Raw genomic sequence first — 17,863 nt, 5'->3', positions numbered from 1 at the left:
TTTGGCTGTGTCCCCACCCAAATCTCATCTTGAATCGTAGCTCTCCTAATTCCCACATGTTGTGGGAGGGACGCAGCAGGAGATAATTGAATCATGGGGGCGGTTCCCTCATACTGTTCTCGCGGTAGCGAATAAGTCTCGCAAGATCCGATGGTTTTATAAGGGAAACCCCTTTTGCTTCACTCTCATTCTCTTTTTGCCTGCCGCCATGTAAGATGTGCCTTCGTTCTTCCTTCACCTTCCACCATAATTGTGAGACCTCCTGAACCATGAGGAACTCTGAGTCCATTAAACCTCTTTTTTGTTATAAATTACCCAGTCTCAGGTATGTCTTTATCAGCAGTGTGAAAATTGACTAATACAAGTATCTACTCTGTGTAAGCCTGATAATGAAGTAATATTTGTGCATGCACGCACACACACACACTTATGCTTACGCTCCCATGTCCCCCATTTTACATAAGAAGACACTGAGTCACAGAAAAGTTAAGTATTTTGCCTAAGTTATGTATTAGTAAGTGGATGAACCATAATTCAAGCTCCACTCTTTCTTACTCCAAATCCCATGCTCTTACTCATCTACTTGATTTGTTTGCTTTTCTCACTTCTCTCTCTCTCTTCCCCAGCATTTAATATTACAATGAGATGTCTTTTAAAATAACTGGCAGTTTATGATGTGCTAGGCATTTTACACCGTTTTCTAACAAAAAGTTCTAGGTGTTAGTTTTTCTCTTTCTCTCTTCTTCAAATGCTTGTTAAGTATAGAGAGCATGCCAGGACCTTGGGATGGAGACTAGAGATTGGCAGTGCCACTCAAGGTGTAATCTGAAGGCCGTTGTTCGTCCTTGTATTTGTTAGGGCTCTTTAGAAAAGCAGAACCAGGCCGGGCGCGGTGGCTCAAGCCTGTAATCCCAGCACTTTGGGAGGCCGAGACGGGCGGATCACGAGGTCAGGAGATCGAGACCATCCTGGCTAACACGGTGAAACCCCGTCTCTACTAAAAAAATACAAAAGCTAGCCGGGCGAGGTGGCGGGCGCCTGTAGTCCCAGCTACTCGGGAGGCTGAGGCAGGAGAATGGCGTAAACCCGGGAGGCGGAGCTTGCAGTGAGCTGAGATCCGGCCACTGTACTCCAGCCTGGGCGACAGAGTGAGACTCCGTCTCAAAAAAAAAAAAAAGAAAAGAAAAGCAGAACCAATAGAGAGTGCATATACAGCTATGTTTATTGTAAGGAATTGGCTTGCATGATTATGGAAGCTGACAAGTTCCAAGATCTGCAGGGTGAGTCAGCAAGCTGGAGACCCAGGAGAGCCGATGTGTAGTTCTAGTCTGAGTCCGAAAGCCTGAGAACCAGGAGATCTCATGATGTAGTTCCAGTCCAAATTCCAGCAGGCTCGAGACCCAGGAAGATTTGGTGATTCAGTTTGAGTTCAAAGGCAAGAAAAAGATGATGTCCCAATTCAAAGGCTGTCAGGCAAGATGAGTTCTCTTGAATTTGGAGGATGGTCAGCATTTTTGTTCTCTTCATGCCTTCAGCTAATGGGAGGTAGCCAACCCACAGCAGGGGAGGACACCTGCTTTACTCTGTCTACCAGTTTAAATGCTAACCTCATCCAAAAACACCCAAAGTGATGTTTGACCACATGTTTGGTTACCACCTGGCCCAGTTGAGCTGACACATAAAATTAACCGTGCCCTCAACAATAAGTATCTGGTCTGCAACAAGATACATATGGAACTTGAGACTAGGCATTTAGAAGCATCTAGAGCAAGTGGACTTTGTGGCCAGTGTCAAGTGTATGATAATCTTGATTAACATAGTGTAGACCAGTTTGTTTAATTCAAGTGTTGAGTGACACATGGGCCAAGCTCTATTTTACCTTTGAGGGTTAGGGGCAAATTTTTGTCCAGGATGGATTGGGGGAAGGAGAAAAACTGGTTCTTCACCCAAGCTCCTTGGGCTTCCGTGCCTCTCCTGCTGTCTTCACCACTGGTAGTTTGAGAAATATCTGTGTGGGCACAGTTGTTTACATAGCCATAAAATCCTATGTAGTGGGCTTTATAACTACGACCTGTACATAAAGCTTGGGGAGCGTTCCTGGGAGGGACCAGTACCTGTGAAACATAACAGAAATGCAGACCGCATTTAAGGAGGCTGGCTGTTCACTACCCTGACCCTCTCTCCTCCGACTCCCAGAGAGTCAGGAAAAGCCTGAGCAAAGAGGTCAGGCGCCAGAAAAAGGAATAGTCAGGAATAAAAACAAGAGTTGGGATGAATAAAACAAGAATGAGCTGTGAATCTGGCCAGGCAGCAGGGCCCACTGTATTCACTTCTGATCGTGCGGTGTTGGGATCACCTGGACCTCACAGCTGTGGAGAGTTAGAGCTGAGCGAGGACTCTGAGCACATCTGCAGGACCCCGCCTTTCAGAAGGTGAAACTGGCGGAGGAAAAGGAAGGGACCGGCCCAAGACAACGGACCTTTAAAACAAACAAACCAGAAACAACAGTTCTGCCATTCATTGAGCACTTCCTCCATGCCAGGAGTTGGGCACAGCATGAACGTTGCTTTTTTCAACATTGGTTCCTCTGAGACCTGACATTAATTATTTAGTGTGGCTTCATTGGTGACAAATCTATAGGGCTTTTAAAAGTGGGAAAACCCCTGCACGTCTTTGAGAGTTAAGTTTGGTTAAAACCATTTGGGGTCTAAAGCAGGGGAGAAATGGACACAGGATGTCGATAGCATTTCTTTTAAGCCAACAATCAGAAAATCATAATTTACCTAAATGTTTAAAATATGGGACTTTCAGGAGGTGGGCTAGAGAATGTGACCTGGCCTCTTTGGTGAAGCCTGCCTGCCTGCTCCCCCTTGTTCTTAAGGATGAACCATGACCTGGCTAAGGATGAAGGCAGGAAACTCAGCAGTGTCTCCTCTCAGAGTATATCTCAAAGGAAGCCAAGGTCTGTTACCTACTTCTTCCCCCATATAACACACGGAACAACCCTGTGTTCGGAAAATACACAGTGCTTTACACCTTAAATTACATCATCAACTCATCTTACCCATGACATCACCTTCCCTCACTGAGACAGGGTCACAGGAACTCACTGATGCCAAGCGCCTCCCAATAAGGGGCACAGTGCTCTGTATTTTGTTATCTTGCTTCAGCCTCCCATCATTCTTACTGGAACATTTTATGTTCCCATTTCACAGAAGAGAAAATCAAAGCCCAGAGCATTGATTTAACTCCTCCAATGAGGAATCTCACAGGTCCCATTTGTTAATTTTCTAGAGACCCTGAGACCTTGTTGAGCTTCCTGCATTTCTGCCCAAATGCTCCAAAATCCTTTCCCGAGAAGGAAGACCCTCTCAGTCTCTGGAGCGTCTTTACCTCTACCTTAGCACGTAAATGCAGGAGCATAGCTGAGTGCAAAGTCCAGGAGACCTTGTTTACAGCCAAGCTGCAACATAATAGGAACAGGGTTTAAACTTTAGTCTCGGTTTCTGCATCAGCAATGGGGATAACTATTACCACTTCATTGTACTGATAGCAACCTAGGGCATTATCAGCATGAACTACCTAGCGTGATGCAGATCCATGATAGACACTACAGAAAGTGTAACTCCTGGGGAAGCCAGAGGTTCATCTTTACCCACCCCTGCTCAAAGGGTCGATGTTGGTTGAGAAAATGCGGTTATTAATAGCTGCCTATTCTTTTTCATTCTCAGTTGTACCAAACAGGGAGACAGGTTTCAAAAGCTTGGGTTGGAGCTTGTAATTGGCCAGTCCGGTGACAATGCAACCCTAATCAACCTGTGATTTCATGTCCCCTACTGATTCTGCCTCGGCCTTTGATTTGTGGTCCCAGGCAGTGCAATTCATTGAGTCATATTTGTTGCATTGATAGGGAGAGGACCAGGAGCTTAGGCGTTTAACCCTGAGGTGATTAAGGGGGAAAAAAATGAGTCATATTTGTTAAGGTCCAAAGATACATCAAAAAGCCCTGGGCAGAGGCCGACACAAGCACAGGTGAGACCTGCAGGGTGTAATTCATCACATTCTTTGATCCTCAAGTTTGTGAGTCACAGAGACTCTCTGGGACAGTTTTGAAGCTCATGGGGTCTGGGCAAGAAGGAAAAACTTGAAGTATGGAAAAAGAGGAGCGTTTTTTTGACAGGCAGCTGACAGAGGATGATTTTCTAGAGATATGCTTTTTTTGCTTGGTAACCCCTGAGGTGGCTGTAAATGTAGCTGGAGCCCAGGATTTCTGCAGAGTGGAAACAGAAATTTTAAGTGATAGCTTTGGGTATGCCTTGTGCCACTGAGACTCCTGAACAGTAAGCATGCCTTGAGCACCTACTGTATACAAGGTGATTAAAATATCTTTGGGAGATGAGGTTTTTATATTAATACTTTTTTTTTTTTTCCCATGTTAGCTCTCTGAATAGCCTATAATGAAAGTTTATTGAAGTGGAGAGTGTACAGGCCCAGATATCAGAGAGACCTGGGCACGAATTCTGATACCACCATTCTGGTGGCGTCACATTGAGAGACCCGCTTATCTTCTCTGTGCCTCAGTTTTTTGTGTTTGTTTGTTTTTTGAGACAGAGTCTTGCTCTGTTGCCAGGCTGGAGTGCAGTGGTGCAATCTCGGCTCACTGCAACCCCTGCCTTCTGGGTTCAAGTAATTCCCCTGCCTCAGCCTCCTGAGTAGCTGGGACTACAGGTGCGTGCCACCATGCCCAGCTAACTTTTTGTATTTTAGTAGAGATAGGGTTTCACCATCTTGGCCAGGATGGTCTCGATCTACTGACCTCGTAATTGGCCCACCTTGGCCTCACAAAGTGCTGGGATTACAGGCGTGAGCCACCACACCCGGCTGTGCCTCAGTTTTTATTGCAGGGTTATATGATTGTTACACGGAGTGTTGCTGGCACTCAATTTAGTGGTAACTTTTTCTGGGAAAACCATGAGATGGGTCATGCTTCTACTTCTTTTGTCCTTGTTGCCTTTAATTATTTATTCTTGGCATGGAGCTATGCATCCACCCTTTCAGCATTTCTCAGACTTTGTGACATGTTACCACAAAGACAGGTAAGACCCGCCTTTGCCTACATTGAACTCCCAGTCTTCATAGGAAACATGTAGTAAAGCTGTTTATTAAATACAATATGGCAGATACATGTTTTCATAGCGCTACATACAAATTATTGGAATATGTGGAAGGATATCTTGCCTGCAAATGGAGGAAGGTTTCCCCTGAGAGGTGATGGCTTTCAAAACAGGGTTTTGAAAGATGTATAGGAGTCTGCATAGGAAGAGTTCAATAAACTTAGTGATTATTATTCTCTTTTTTCTTTTCTTTTTTTCTTTCTTTTGTTTTTTTTTGTTTTGTTTTGCTTTTGAGACGGAGTCTCACTGTCTCCCAGGCTGGAGTGCAGTGATGCAATCTTGGCTCACTGCAGGCTCCGCCTCCTGGGTTCATGCCATTCTCCTGCCTCAGCCTTCCTAGTAGCTGGGACTACAGGCACATGCCACCACGCCCGGCTTGCTTGCTTGCTTATTTATTTATTTATTTATTTATTTATTTATTTATTTATTTGTATTTTTAGTAGAGACAGGGTTTCACCATGTTAGCTAGGGTGGTCTTAATCTCCTGATCTCATGATCCGCCTATCTTGGCCTCCTCAAGTGCTGGGATTACAGACATGAGCCACCGCACCCGGCCTATTTTTTTTTTTATTTTTACTCCTTCTGTTCCTCTTTTGCTCTCCTCCACTTCCTGGTACTCCTTCTCCCCTCCCTTGTCTTTCTCCCCAATCCCCCCACTTTGTATTCATAGTTCTTTATTGTTAAGAAACCTACCTGGAAACATGACAAGTAGGGAGAGGAAGACAGTGCATTTAATTAGAAACAATTTTATTATGATTGCCTCCTCTAAAAGGCATATTAGCTTTTATCGCCATAAGTTGTTCCGTTCTCAACTTTGTTCCCAGTTCAATCTGGATGCGTTTGTTTGTAACTCACTTTCCATCTGTTTCCCTTAAACATGGGATTGTGCAAGGAGCCTCACCATGTAATAATGGCTGTCTGGGGAACTTGGAGGGGCTTGAGGCATGGCTCATCCCGATTAACGCTTCCCTGGTGTTTTGCTCCCCAGATGGAAAGCCCGTGTCTCTGTCTCCGCTGGAGTCCCAGGCGCACAGCCCCAGGTACACAGCCTCCAGCCAGAGGGAGCGTGAGAGCCTGGAGGTGCGCATGCGGGAGGTGGAGGAGGAGAACCGCGCCCTCCGCAGGCAGCTCAGCCTGGCCCAGGGCCGAGCCCCAGCCCATCGCCGAGGCAACCACTCCAAGACCTACTCCATGGAGGAGGGCACTGGAGACAGCGAGAACCTTCGGGCTGGCATCGTGGCAGGCAACAGCTCCGAGTGTGGGCAGCAGCCGGTCGTGGAGAAATGCGAGGTAAAGGGCACCTGGAGCCTGGGGAGGAAGTTGTCCAAAGTCCCGATTGCCCTCACCCCTTGCAGATGCCGCCTGGAAACACAGTCAGATGCCAAGAGCTGGCATTCTTGATTCTAGCCCGGATGTGTAAGTCTGGCTTGCTAATTTTGCTGAATGGCCTGACAAGTCATTTAGCCTCTGTGAGCCTCCGTTTTCCCGTCTGAAAATGGGGATAAGAAGGCGTAATCTACAGATATTAAGAGGAGCTAACTGATGGAACCTACCGCTTGTTTCTGTGTGGCTCATTTTGACATGGTCAGGGTTTCAACACCTAGCTGTCATCCTGTAGGCCCCTGTTTCTTAGACTATAGTGTGAATGGTACACCTGGAGTTGTGTAGCCCAGTTGAGCAGTTCTCTTAGACCTCATTATCACTTCACGGTATAAACAACCGCTCCGGTTCAGAACCACAGACTCGTTCCTTATCTAAAGCAGTAATTTGAACTCTTATAGCTTAATATCACTTCTCCCCTTTTAGGGTATGCTTTCTTTCTTAGCAGCTCTTTGGAAATGTGGGATATTTATTGTCCTCTATTTCCTCAAATACCTGCATCCATGCTTCTATGTGCAGTGAACACACATACACTCGTTCTCTACTATTTCCAGTTCTCGTGGTGGAGACGAATTAGGGCATGCCTATTCACAGGAAGGCCTTTTGAGACATGGGCAAGACTGAATTCATATCCCAGCTTTAGTGGTTTATGCAGTGAGCTCCCTTGAGCCAGTTGCGTAACTTCTGTGAACTCCAGGTGTCTCATCAGTAAACTTCAGGAAATAATACCTGCTTCATGAAGTATTTGTGAGAATTAAACAGGATGGCCGTATAAAGCCTTGACTAGCGCCTAGTACATAGTATATTTTCAAAATTATGGTTAGCTTTTACTATTTTTAAACACAGATAGGACCTGCTGTTTCTTTATTCCATTTTATGGAATAAAGAGTGGTTAGACTTCAAACTCCCTAAAGAGAGAACACTTTGCAAACTGTAGTATGCTATTCGTGTGAATGGGATTATTAGTAATATTGCTGATACTATCCAATGTCACTAAAAAATGGCTTCCTCAGTGATGTAGACTAAGTTCTTTGGAAGTTCAGTGATGAGGGAGGAGGACAAGGAGAGCCCCTGAGGACAGGAGCATTTCTCAGATTTCTTCAAGCCTGGTTGAAGTATGGATTGGTAGAGAGGTAGAGGACGTCCGACAGAGGATATCCAAAGAGGAATGTGTCATATGAGTAGGAACTATGTGAAACAAGCATCCGTCATAGCAGGATTCAGGACACTGTGAGTTGGTCTTTCAGCCAAGCCCAGAGAACCCAGGCAAGGAGGTGGTTCTATCGCATCATCATCATTCATTGATTTATCCATTCATTCAGCAAACATACTGCACTCGTGTTTTGCATCTCACTCTGTTTTGTGTGTTGGGAAACAGCAGTGAACAACAATAAAAGACAGAACCCCTTCCCTCTGGTTCTTACATTCTGTCATCGGAGGTAGGGGGAGAGATGATAAACAAATAAAGAAATACAAATGTCAGGACATGATAAATGCTGCACATTTATTCAGCCCTGACTGTATGCCAGGCCCACTGCCCTTTAGTCTTTGACAGCCACTGTCAATGGCTTGTGTTACTTAATATCTCTATGTATGAAAACTGGCATTCAGCCACGTTAACAAATTTCTTTAGTCTAGGCTGGTCTGAGGAGGTCCCTAATTTCTTCTGTTCTTGCCTTGGTGAAGGCATATTTGATTTCTTTCAGGTACTCTGCTAGCAGATCACAGCCATGGTGTTGGTTTAAGAAAGGGTTAGTTCGGCCGGGCGCGATGGCTCAAGCCTGTAATCCCAGCACTTTGGGAGGCCGAGACGGGCGGATCACGAGGTCAGGAGATCGAGACCATCCTGGCTAACATGGTGAAACCCCGTCTCTACTAAAAAATACAAAAAAAAAAACTAGCCGGGCGAGGTGGCGGGCGCCTGTAGTCCCAGCTACTCCGGAGGCTGAGGCAGGAGAATGGTGTGAACCCAGGAGGCGGAGCTTGCAGTGAGCTGAGATCCGGCCACTGCACTCCAGCCTGGGCGACAGAGCGAGACTCCGTCTCAAAAAAAAAAAAAAAGAAAAAAAAGAAAGGGTTAGTTCAGATGGGAACTCTGCTACCCAGGTGAGATGGCCCAAAGCAAGCAAATTTTTTCCCCAAGTGTATTTACACTACTATGACATAGAACCTAAAGAACAAATAAGAATCGAGGAGGGGAAAAATAAAAAAGGAAAAAGGGAAAAGAAGGCATAAAGGAGAGAAAATGAGTTGTGTTTGTGGGGAGGTTTCTCTTCCTTCTGTAATCTCTCTAGCCAGGAGTTTCACTCAGTTTTCTGAGAAATACTTATTGTAATTTGGGAGTCCCCTGCACAATTGTGTAGACCAAAGACCATTGGCTTTTGAAGCTGGGAGTTGTGAGTCTAAATCCTGGCCCCATTTCTAGTTTAATAGCTATGTAGCTTTGAGCAAGTGAGATCACTTTTCTGTGGCTCAGTTTCCTCATTTGCAAACTGTGAGTTAAAGCTGAGTTCTGGGCCTGGAGCAGTGGCTCATGCCTGTAATCCCAGCACTTTGGGAGTCCGAGGTGGGCGGATCACAAGGTCAACAGATCGAGACCATCCTGGCCAACATGGTGAAACCTCGTCTCTACTAAAAATACCAAAAATTAGCCAGGTGTGGTGGCACGCATCTGTAGTCCCAGCTACTTGGGAGGCTGAGGCAGGAGAATCACTTAAACCCAGGAGGCAGAGATTACAGGGAGCCAAGATCCTGCCACTGCACTCCAGCCTAGGTGACAGAGCAAAACTCAATCTCAAAAGAAAGAAAAAAAAATCAAGTTCCTGCCTTGTACTATTTCAGTGGTGACAATAGATATTGGAACTTGAGGGAAGCTCTAACATAGTTAGTTGTGTCAGCCTTAGATTTCACTGCAGGTTATCAAAAATCCCAGCTAACACTGGCTTAAGCAAGATTTGCATCTTCTGTCTCATTGTGTTTAAGATGTCTGGAGGCCATCAGTGTAGGGATGGCAGTATTGGGGATTTGGGATTTCTTTGTCTTTCACCCCAGCCTACTTGATTGACATTCCCAAGATCATCTCATGACCTATAATGATTGTCAGAGCTTCAGCTATGTTGTCCACATTCCAGCTGGCAGGAAAGAAGTGTTAAGGTGGGACATACCACTTTCCTTAAAGAACGTATCTTGGAAATTTCAGACTTCAGATCCTTTTAGATCCTATTGACACGACTTAGTTACAGGGATACCCTTAGCTGCCACATAAGTCCAAGAGAGCCTGGAACAGTTAGATTTTACTCAAGGAAGCCATGTTTTTTGGAACGTTCTGGAATTCTATTACTATGGTCACAATGAACAATGTCTATCACATGGGTGGTTCTCAAACTTGGTTGAGTGTTTAAATTACGTATCAAAAATGCATATTCATGGGACCTACCCCAGACCTACTGACTGAGAATCTGGGAGTAGCACCTGAGAATATGGGTATTTAACAAAATAATATATCCAGATGATTCTAAGATAGGAGAGATTGTTTGGAAACCATTGCTTTAGGCTGGGCACAGTGGCTCACACCTATAATCCCAGCACTTTGGTAGGCCGAGGCGGGTGGATCACCTGAAGTCAGGAGTTGGAGACCAGCCTGGACAACATAGTGAAACCCCGTCTCTACTAAAAATAGCCGGGCATGGTGGAGGGTACCTGAAATCCCAGCTACTTGGGAGGCTGAGGAAGGAGAATCGTTTGAACCTGGAAGATGGAGGTTGCAGTGAGCTGAGGTCATGCCATTGCACTCCAGCCTGGGCAACAGAGTGAGACTCCGTCTGAAAAAACAAAACAAAACAAAAAAAGGAAACCACTGCTTTAAGGAGCAGCACATAGGATTGATGAATTTTCTTTATCCCTGTGTTCCTTGAAAAATAAAATAGTCATACAGGAGTTCAGACCTTGAACTCATTGACTTTTTTTTTTTTAAGTTCTGGAATATATGTGCAGAACTTGCAGGTTTGTTACATAGGTATACATGTGCCGTGGTGGTTTGCAGTACCCATCAACCCATCATCTAGGTTTTATGCGTCACATGTATTAGGTATTTGTCCTAATGCTCTCCCTCTCCTTGCTCCCCACCCCCCTACAGGTCCTGGTGTGTGATGTTCCCCTCCCTGTGTCCATGCTTTCTCGTTGTTCAGCTCCCACTTATGAGTGAGAACATACGGTGTTTGGTTTTCTGTTCCTGTGTTAGCTTGCTGAGAATGATGTTTTCCAGCTTTATCCATGTCCCCACAAAGGACATGAACTCATTCTTTTTTATGGCGGCATAATATTCCATGGTGTTTATGTGCTGCATTTTCTTTATCCAGTTTATCATTGATGGGCATTTGGGTTGGTTCCAAGTCTTTGCTATTGTGAATAGCACTGCAGTTAACTTACATGTGCATGTGTCTTCATGGTAGAATGATTTATAATCCTTTGGGTATATACCCAGTAGATTGCTGGGTCAAATGGTATTTCTCATTTTAGATCCTTGAGGAATCACCACACTCTTTTACACAATGGTTGAACTTATTTACATTCCCACCAACAGTGTAAAAGCATTCCTATTTCTCCATATTCTTTCCAGCATCTGTTGTTTCCTGACTTTTTAATGATCGCCATTCTAACTGGCATGAGATGGTATCTCATTGTGGTTTTGATGTTCATTTCTTTGATGAGAAGTGATGCTGAGATTTTCTTCACATGTTTGTTGGTTGTATAAATGTCTTCTTTTAAGAAGTGTTTCTTCATACCTTCACCACTTTTTGATGGGGTCATTTGTTTTTTTCTTGTAAATTTGTTTAAGTTCCTTGTGGATACTGGATATTAGCCCTTTGTCAGATGGATAGACTGCAAAATTTTCTCCCATTCTGTAGGTTGCCTGTTCACTCTGATGATAGTTTCTTTTGCTGTGCAGAAGCTCTTTAGTTTCATTAGATCCCATTTGTCAATTTTGGCTTTTGTTGCCACTGCTTTTGGTGTTTCAGTCTTGAAGTCTTTGCCCAAGACTATGTCCTGAATGGTATTGCCTAGGTTTTCTTCTGGGGATTTTATGATTTTAGGTCTTATGTTTAAGTCTTTAATCCATCTTGAGTTAATTTTTGTATAAAGTGTAAGGAAGGGGTCCAGTTTCAGTTTTCTGCATATAGCTAGCCAGTTTTTCCAGCACCATTTATTAAATAGGAAATCCTTTCCCCATTTCTTGTTTTTGTCAGGTTTGTCAGAGATCAGAAGGTTGTAAATGTGTGGTTAATTTCTGTGGCCTCTATTCTGTTCCATTGATCTATATATCTCTTTTGGTACCAGTATCATACTGTTTTGGTTAATCTAGCCTTGTAGGAGTACCATGCTGCTTTGGTTACCGTAGCCTTGTAGTATAGTTTAAAGTCAGGTGGCATGATGCCTCCAGCTTTGTTTTTTTTTTTTTGCTTAAAATTGTCTTGGCTCTACGGGCTCTTTTTTGGTTCCATATGAAATTTAAAGTAGTTTTTTCTATTTCTTTGAAGAACGTTAATGGTAGCTTGATGGGAATAGCATTGAATATATAAATTACTTTGGACAGTATGGCCATTTTCATGATATTGATTTTCCTATCCATGAGCATGGAATGTTTTCCATTTGTTTGTGTCCTCTCTTATTTCCTTGAGCAGTGGTTTGTAGTTCTCCTTGAAGAGGTCCTTCACATCCCTTATAAGTTGTATTCCTCAGTATTTTATTTTCTTTGTAGTAATTGTAAATGGGAGTTCACTCATGATTTGACTCTCTGTTTGTCTGTTATTGGTGTATAAGAATGTTTGTGATTTTTGCACATTGGTTTCGTATCTGGTTTTGTATCCTGCAATTTTGTGAAGTTGCTTATCAGCTTAAGAAGTTTTGATCTGAGAAGATGAGGTTTTCTAAATATACAATCATGTCATCTGCAAACAGGACAATTGCACTTCCTTACTTCCCGTTTGAATACCCTTTAATTCTTTCTCTTGCTTGATTGCCCTGGCCAGAACTTCCAATACTGTGTTGAATAGGAGTGATGAGAGAGTGCATCCTTGTCTTGTGCCGGTTTTCAAAGGGAATGCTTCCAGCTTTTGCCCATTCAGTATGATATTGGCTATTGGTTTGTCATAAATAGCTCTTACTATTTTGAGATTTTTTTCCGTCAATACCTAGTTTATTGAGTGTTTTTAGCATGAAGGGTTGTTGAATTTTATCGAAGACGTTCTCTGCATCTGTTGATGTAATCGTGGTTTTTGTCATTGGTTCTGTTTATGTGATGGATTACATTTATTGATTTGCGTGTGTTGAACCAGCCTTGCATCCCAGGGATGAAGCCAACTTGATAGTGGTGGATAAGCTTCTTAATGTGCTGCTGATGGATTCGGTTTGCCAGTATTTATTGAGGATTTTTCCATCGATGTTCCTCAGGGATATTGGCCTGAAATTTTCTTTTTTTGTTGTGTCTCTGCCAGGTTTTGGTGTCAGGATGATGCTGGCCTCATAAAATGAGTTAGGGAGGAATCCCTCTTTTTTTGTTGTTTGGAATAGTTTCAGAAGGAAGGCACCGGCTCCTCTTTGTACCTCTGGTAGGAATTGGCTGTGAATCCATCCGGTCCTAGGCTTTTTTTGGTTGGTAGGCTATTAATTACTGCGTCAACTTCAGAACTTGTTATTGGTCTATTCAGGGATTTGATTTCTTCCTGGTTTAGTCTTGGGAGGGTGTATATGTCCAGGAATTAATCATTTCTTCTAGATTTCCTAGTTTATTTGTGTAGAGATGTTTATAGTATTCTCTGATGATAGTTTGTATTTCTGTGGAATCGGTGATATCCCCTTTATCATCTTTTATTGTGTCTATTTGGTTCTTCTCCCTTTTTTCTTTATTAGTTTAGCTAGTGGCCTATGTATTTTGTTAATCTTTTCAAAAGAACAGCTCCTGGATTCATTGATTTTTTTTTGAAGGGTTTTCCATGTCTCTGTCTTCTTTATCCATGAGCATGGAATGTTTTTCCATTTGTTTCTGCTCGATCTTAGTTATTTCTTGTCTTCTGCTAGGTTTTGAATTTGTTTGCTTTTGCTTCTCTAGTTGTTAGGGTGTCAATTTTAGATCTTTCCTGCTTTCTGTTGTGGACAGTTAGTGCTATAAATTTCCCTGTAAACACTGCTTTAGCTGTGTCCCAGAGATTCTGGTATATTGTGTCTTTGTTCTCATTAGTTTCGGAGAACTTATTTATTTCTGCCTTAATTTCGTTATTTACTCAGTAGTCATTCAGGAACACGTTGTTCAGTTTCCATGTAGTTGTGCGATTTTGAGTGAGTTTCTTAATCCTGAGTTCTAATTTGATTGCACTGTGGTCTGAGAGACTGTTTGTTACAATTTCCTTTCTTTGCATTTGCTGAGGAGTGTTTTACTTCCAATTATGTGATTGATTTTAGAATAAGTGCTTTATGGTGCTGGGAAGAATGTATATTCTGTTGATTTGGGGTGGGGAGTTCTGTAGATATCTATTAAGTCTGCTTGGTCCAGAGCTGAGTTCAAGTTCTCAATATTCTTGTAAATTTTCTGCTATTTGATCTGTCTAATACTGACAATGGAGTATTACAGTCTCCCCCTATTATTTTGTGGGAGTCTAAGTCTCTTTGTAGACATCTAAGAACTTGCTTTATGAATCTGGGTGCTCCAGTATTGGGTGCGTATTTATTTAGGATAGTTAGCTCTTCATGTTGCATTGATCCTTTTACCGTTATGTAATGCACTTCTTTGTCTGTTTTGATCTTTGTTGATTTAAAGTCTGTTTTATCAGAGACTAGGCTTGCATCTCCTGGTTGTTTTTTTGTTTTGTTTTGTTTTGTTTTGTTTTGTTTTTTGGTTTCCATTTGCTTGGTAAATATTCCTTAGTTTCTTTATTTTGAACTTATGTGTGTCTTTGTACATGAGATAGGTCTCCTGAATACAGCACACGGATGAGTCTTTACTCTTTATCCAATTTGCCAGTCTGTGTCTTTTAACTGCGGTATTTAGCCCATTTACATTTAAGGTTAATATTGTTATGTGTGAATTTGGTCCTGTCATCATGATGCTAGCTGGTTATTTTGCACATTAGTTGATGCAGTTTCTTCATAGTGCCATTGGTCTTTATAATTTGGTATGTTTTTGCAGTGGCTGGTACCAGTCTTTCCTTTCCATATTTAGTGCTTCCTTCAGAAACTCTTGTAAGGCAGGCCTGGTGGTGATAAAATCCTTCAGGAGGATTTACTTGTCTGTAAAGGATTTTATTTCTCCTTCACTTATGAAACACAGTTTGGCTAGATATGAAATTCTGGTTTGAAAATTCTTTTCTTTAAAAATGTATTGGCCCCTACTCTCTGGCTTGTAGGGTTTCAGCAGATTGATCCACTGTTATCTGATGGGCTTCCCTTCATAGGTAACCTGACCTTGCTATCTGGATGCCCTTAACAGTTTTTCCTTTGTTTCAACCTTGGAGAATGTGACAATTATGTCTTCGGGTTGCCTTTCTGGAAGAGTATCTTTGTGGTGTTCTCTGTATTTCCTGAATTTGAATGTTGGTCTGTCTTGCTAGGTTGGGAGAAGTTCTCCTGGATAATATCCTGAAGAGTGTTTTCCAACTTGGTTCCATTCTCTCCGTCACTTTCAGGTACACCAATCAAATGTAGGTTTGGTCTTTTCACATAGTCCCATATTTCTTGGAGACTTCATTCATTAGTTTTCTTGTTTTTTTTTTTCCCCACTAATCTTGTCTTCACGCTTTATTTCATTAAGTTTATCTCCAATCTCTGATATCCTTTCTTCTGCTTGACCGATTCAGCTCTTGATACTTGTGTATGCTTCACTAAGTTCTCGTGCTGTGTTTTTCAGCTCCATCAGATCATTGATGTTCTTCTCTAACCTGGTTATTCTAGTTAGCATTTCCTGTAACTTCTTTTCAAGGTTCTTCACTTCCTTGCATTGGGTTAGAACATGCTCCTTTAGCTTGGAGGAGTTTCTCATTACCCACCCTCTGAAGCCTACTTCTGTCAGTTTGTCAAACTCATTCTCCATTCGGTTTTGTGCCCTTGCTGGAGAGGAGATGCAGTCATTTGGAGGAGAAGAGGCATTCTGGTTTTTGTTATTTTCAGCATTTTGCAGTGGTTTTTCTTCATCTTCATAGATTTATCTACCTTTGATCTTGGATGCTGATGGCCTTTGGATAGGGTTTTTTTGTGGGCATCCTTTTTGTTGATGTTGATGTTATTGCTTTCTGTTGGTTAGTTTTCCTTCTAACAGTCAGGCCCCTCTTCTGCAGGTCTGCTGGAGTTTGGTGGAGGTCCACTCCATACCCTGTTTGCTTGGGTATCACCAGTGGAGGCTGCAGAACAGCAAAGATTTCTGCCTGCTCCTTCCTCTGGAAGCTTTGTCCCAGAGGGGCACCTGCCTGATGCCATCTGGAGCTCTCCTGTTTGAGGTGTCTCCCAATCAGGAGGTACAGGAGTCAGTGACCCACTTGAGGAGGCAGAGTCTGTCCCTTAGCAGTGCTCAAGTGCTGTGCTGGGAGATCCACTACTGTCTTCAGAGCCAGTAGGCAGGAACGTTTAAGTCTGCTGAAGCTGTGCCCACAGCTGCCTTTTCCCCCAGGTGCTCTGTCTCAGGGAGATGGGAGTTTTATCTATAAGCCCCTGAATGGAGCTGCTGCCTTTCTTTCAGAGGTACCCTGCCCAGTGAGGAGGAATCTAGAGAGGCAGTCTGGCCCCAGGTGCTTTGCCATGCTGTGGTGAATTCTGCACAGTCAGAGTTAACAGTGTGAGGGGAAAAACCACGTACTCAAGCTTCAGTATGGTGGACGCCCCCTTCCCCATCAAGCTCAGTCATCCCAGGTAGACTTCAGACTGCTGTGCTGGTGGGGAGAATTTCAAGCCAGTGGTTCTTAGCTTGCTGGGCTCTGTGGGAGTGGAACCTGTTGAGTGAGACCACATGGCTCCCTACCTTCCGCCCCTTTTCCAGGGGAGTGACCGGTTATGTCTCTCTGGGATTCCAGCCTCCACCAGGGTATGAACAAAAATTCCTGCAGCTAGCTGGGTGTCTGCCTGAGCAGCCACGTTGACTTTTAGTATAACTTATTTTCTAGTCTTTTGCACCTGAGAATTAGGTTTTGTTTTTCTTCTCTTTCTTTGTGTTTACTGATCACGTTCACTTCTTAGATTCTTAAAAAGTTATTTTTGGTAGAATTCTTCTGTGATGAACCCCTGGTCCTGTTCAGAAGCTCCAGTAGACGTGCTTAAAAGTCTTGGCCTGCTGCAGCCATATTTCAAAGCACACTCTCTGCAAGCTGCTGGCCTCCTGCCCATGAGCAGTACGCTTCCTCTGTCTCCATCGTTTGGTGTCTTTAAGGATTTTAATGAAAAAGCCATAGAGGCAGACAAGAAATGTCAGTCAGTGGAGTCAAAATAGAAACTCTCTTCATCACAGCGCTTTTTGGTTCCAAGTGCTGAAGCTCATCTTGACATCCTGTCACGGTACAGGGCCACGTAACCAGGGGTGCCGCCACCATCTGTGGGTGTTGCTGAAACTTCTCTGGGCTCTGAAAAGCATTTCTGAAAACTCTTCTATCACAATGCCAAGGCTGTCCGCTGAGCTATCTGGTGATAGGAACAACGGGCCCTCATCCGTCCCTTTGCGCTCTTATCATTTGGTAATTAAGTGTGTTTCAAACAGCTGCCTGTCTTACTCTTGCTTATTTCTGTTGCCTGGGCAGTGCTGTTTCAGTGATGGCCTGGCCTCTGTGTGCCTCAGAAGTTGGAGCAGAACGATCCCCTTTGATCTTCACTCATTCACATGTGTGTATGGATATGTGTATTTTTCTTGCCTTTCCGGTTCAGGTCTATTCTGGGACTCAGCTATTGTACAGAAGAAAAAACAGTCACTGGAACTGGTATCAGAATTCCTGAACAGGAGACTTTCCTTTGCTACTCATTAGTCCTGTGACATTAGACAATTCAGTTACCTTTGGGGAGTCTATTTCATCATTGTAAAATGAAAATAATAACATGTTCTTCCCAGTGCAATTGTGAGGATGAAATGAGGTGGAGGCAGAGGAAGCTAACTGTGTAGGAGTGTCACATATACTCATTATAAATATTCTACTTCTCCACTGCTACCTGAAAAATCAGCTAACAGTCAAATGATTTAAAACAGCACCAGTTATTTTATTAGCTCTCATGGTTTCTGTGGGTCAGAGATTTGAGAAGGGCTTAGCTGAGTGGTTCTGGTATGGGGTCCCTCATACAGGTGG

The 17,863-nt window shown here is 43.3% G+C and overlaps 1 protein-coding gene across 5 annotated transcripts in view; it reads left to right on the top strand.

The window, feature by feature from the left end:
• The window catches only part of LARGE1 (LARGE xylosyl- and glucuronyltransferase 1), a 653,148-nt gene that overhangs the window by 272,918 nt on the left and 362,367 nt on the right, over positions 1–17,863 (top strand). For all 5 annotated transcript variants that reach the window (XM_017890120.1, XM_017890121.1, XM_017890123.1 and 2 more), the window contains one exon: positions 6,163–6,464. In XM_017890120.1, coding sequence (XP_017745609.1) covers positions 6,163–6,464 — 302 coding nt within the window. The remainder of the gene's footprint in view (positions 1–6,162; positions 6,465–17,863) is intronic.

Source organism: Rhinopithecus bieti, unplaced genomic scaffold, assembly GCF_001698545.2.
Source record: "Rhinopithecus bieti isolate Rb0 unplaced genomic scaffold, ASM169854v2 scaffold_19737, whole genome shotgun sequence".
NCBI lineage: Eukaryota > Metazoa > Chordata > Mammalia > Primates > Cercopithecidae > Rhinopithecus > Rhinopithecus bieti.
This window is presented reverse-complemented; position numbering and strand designations above follow the sequence as displayed.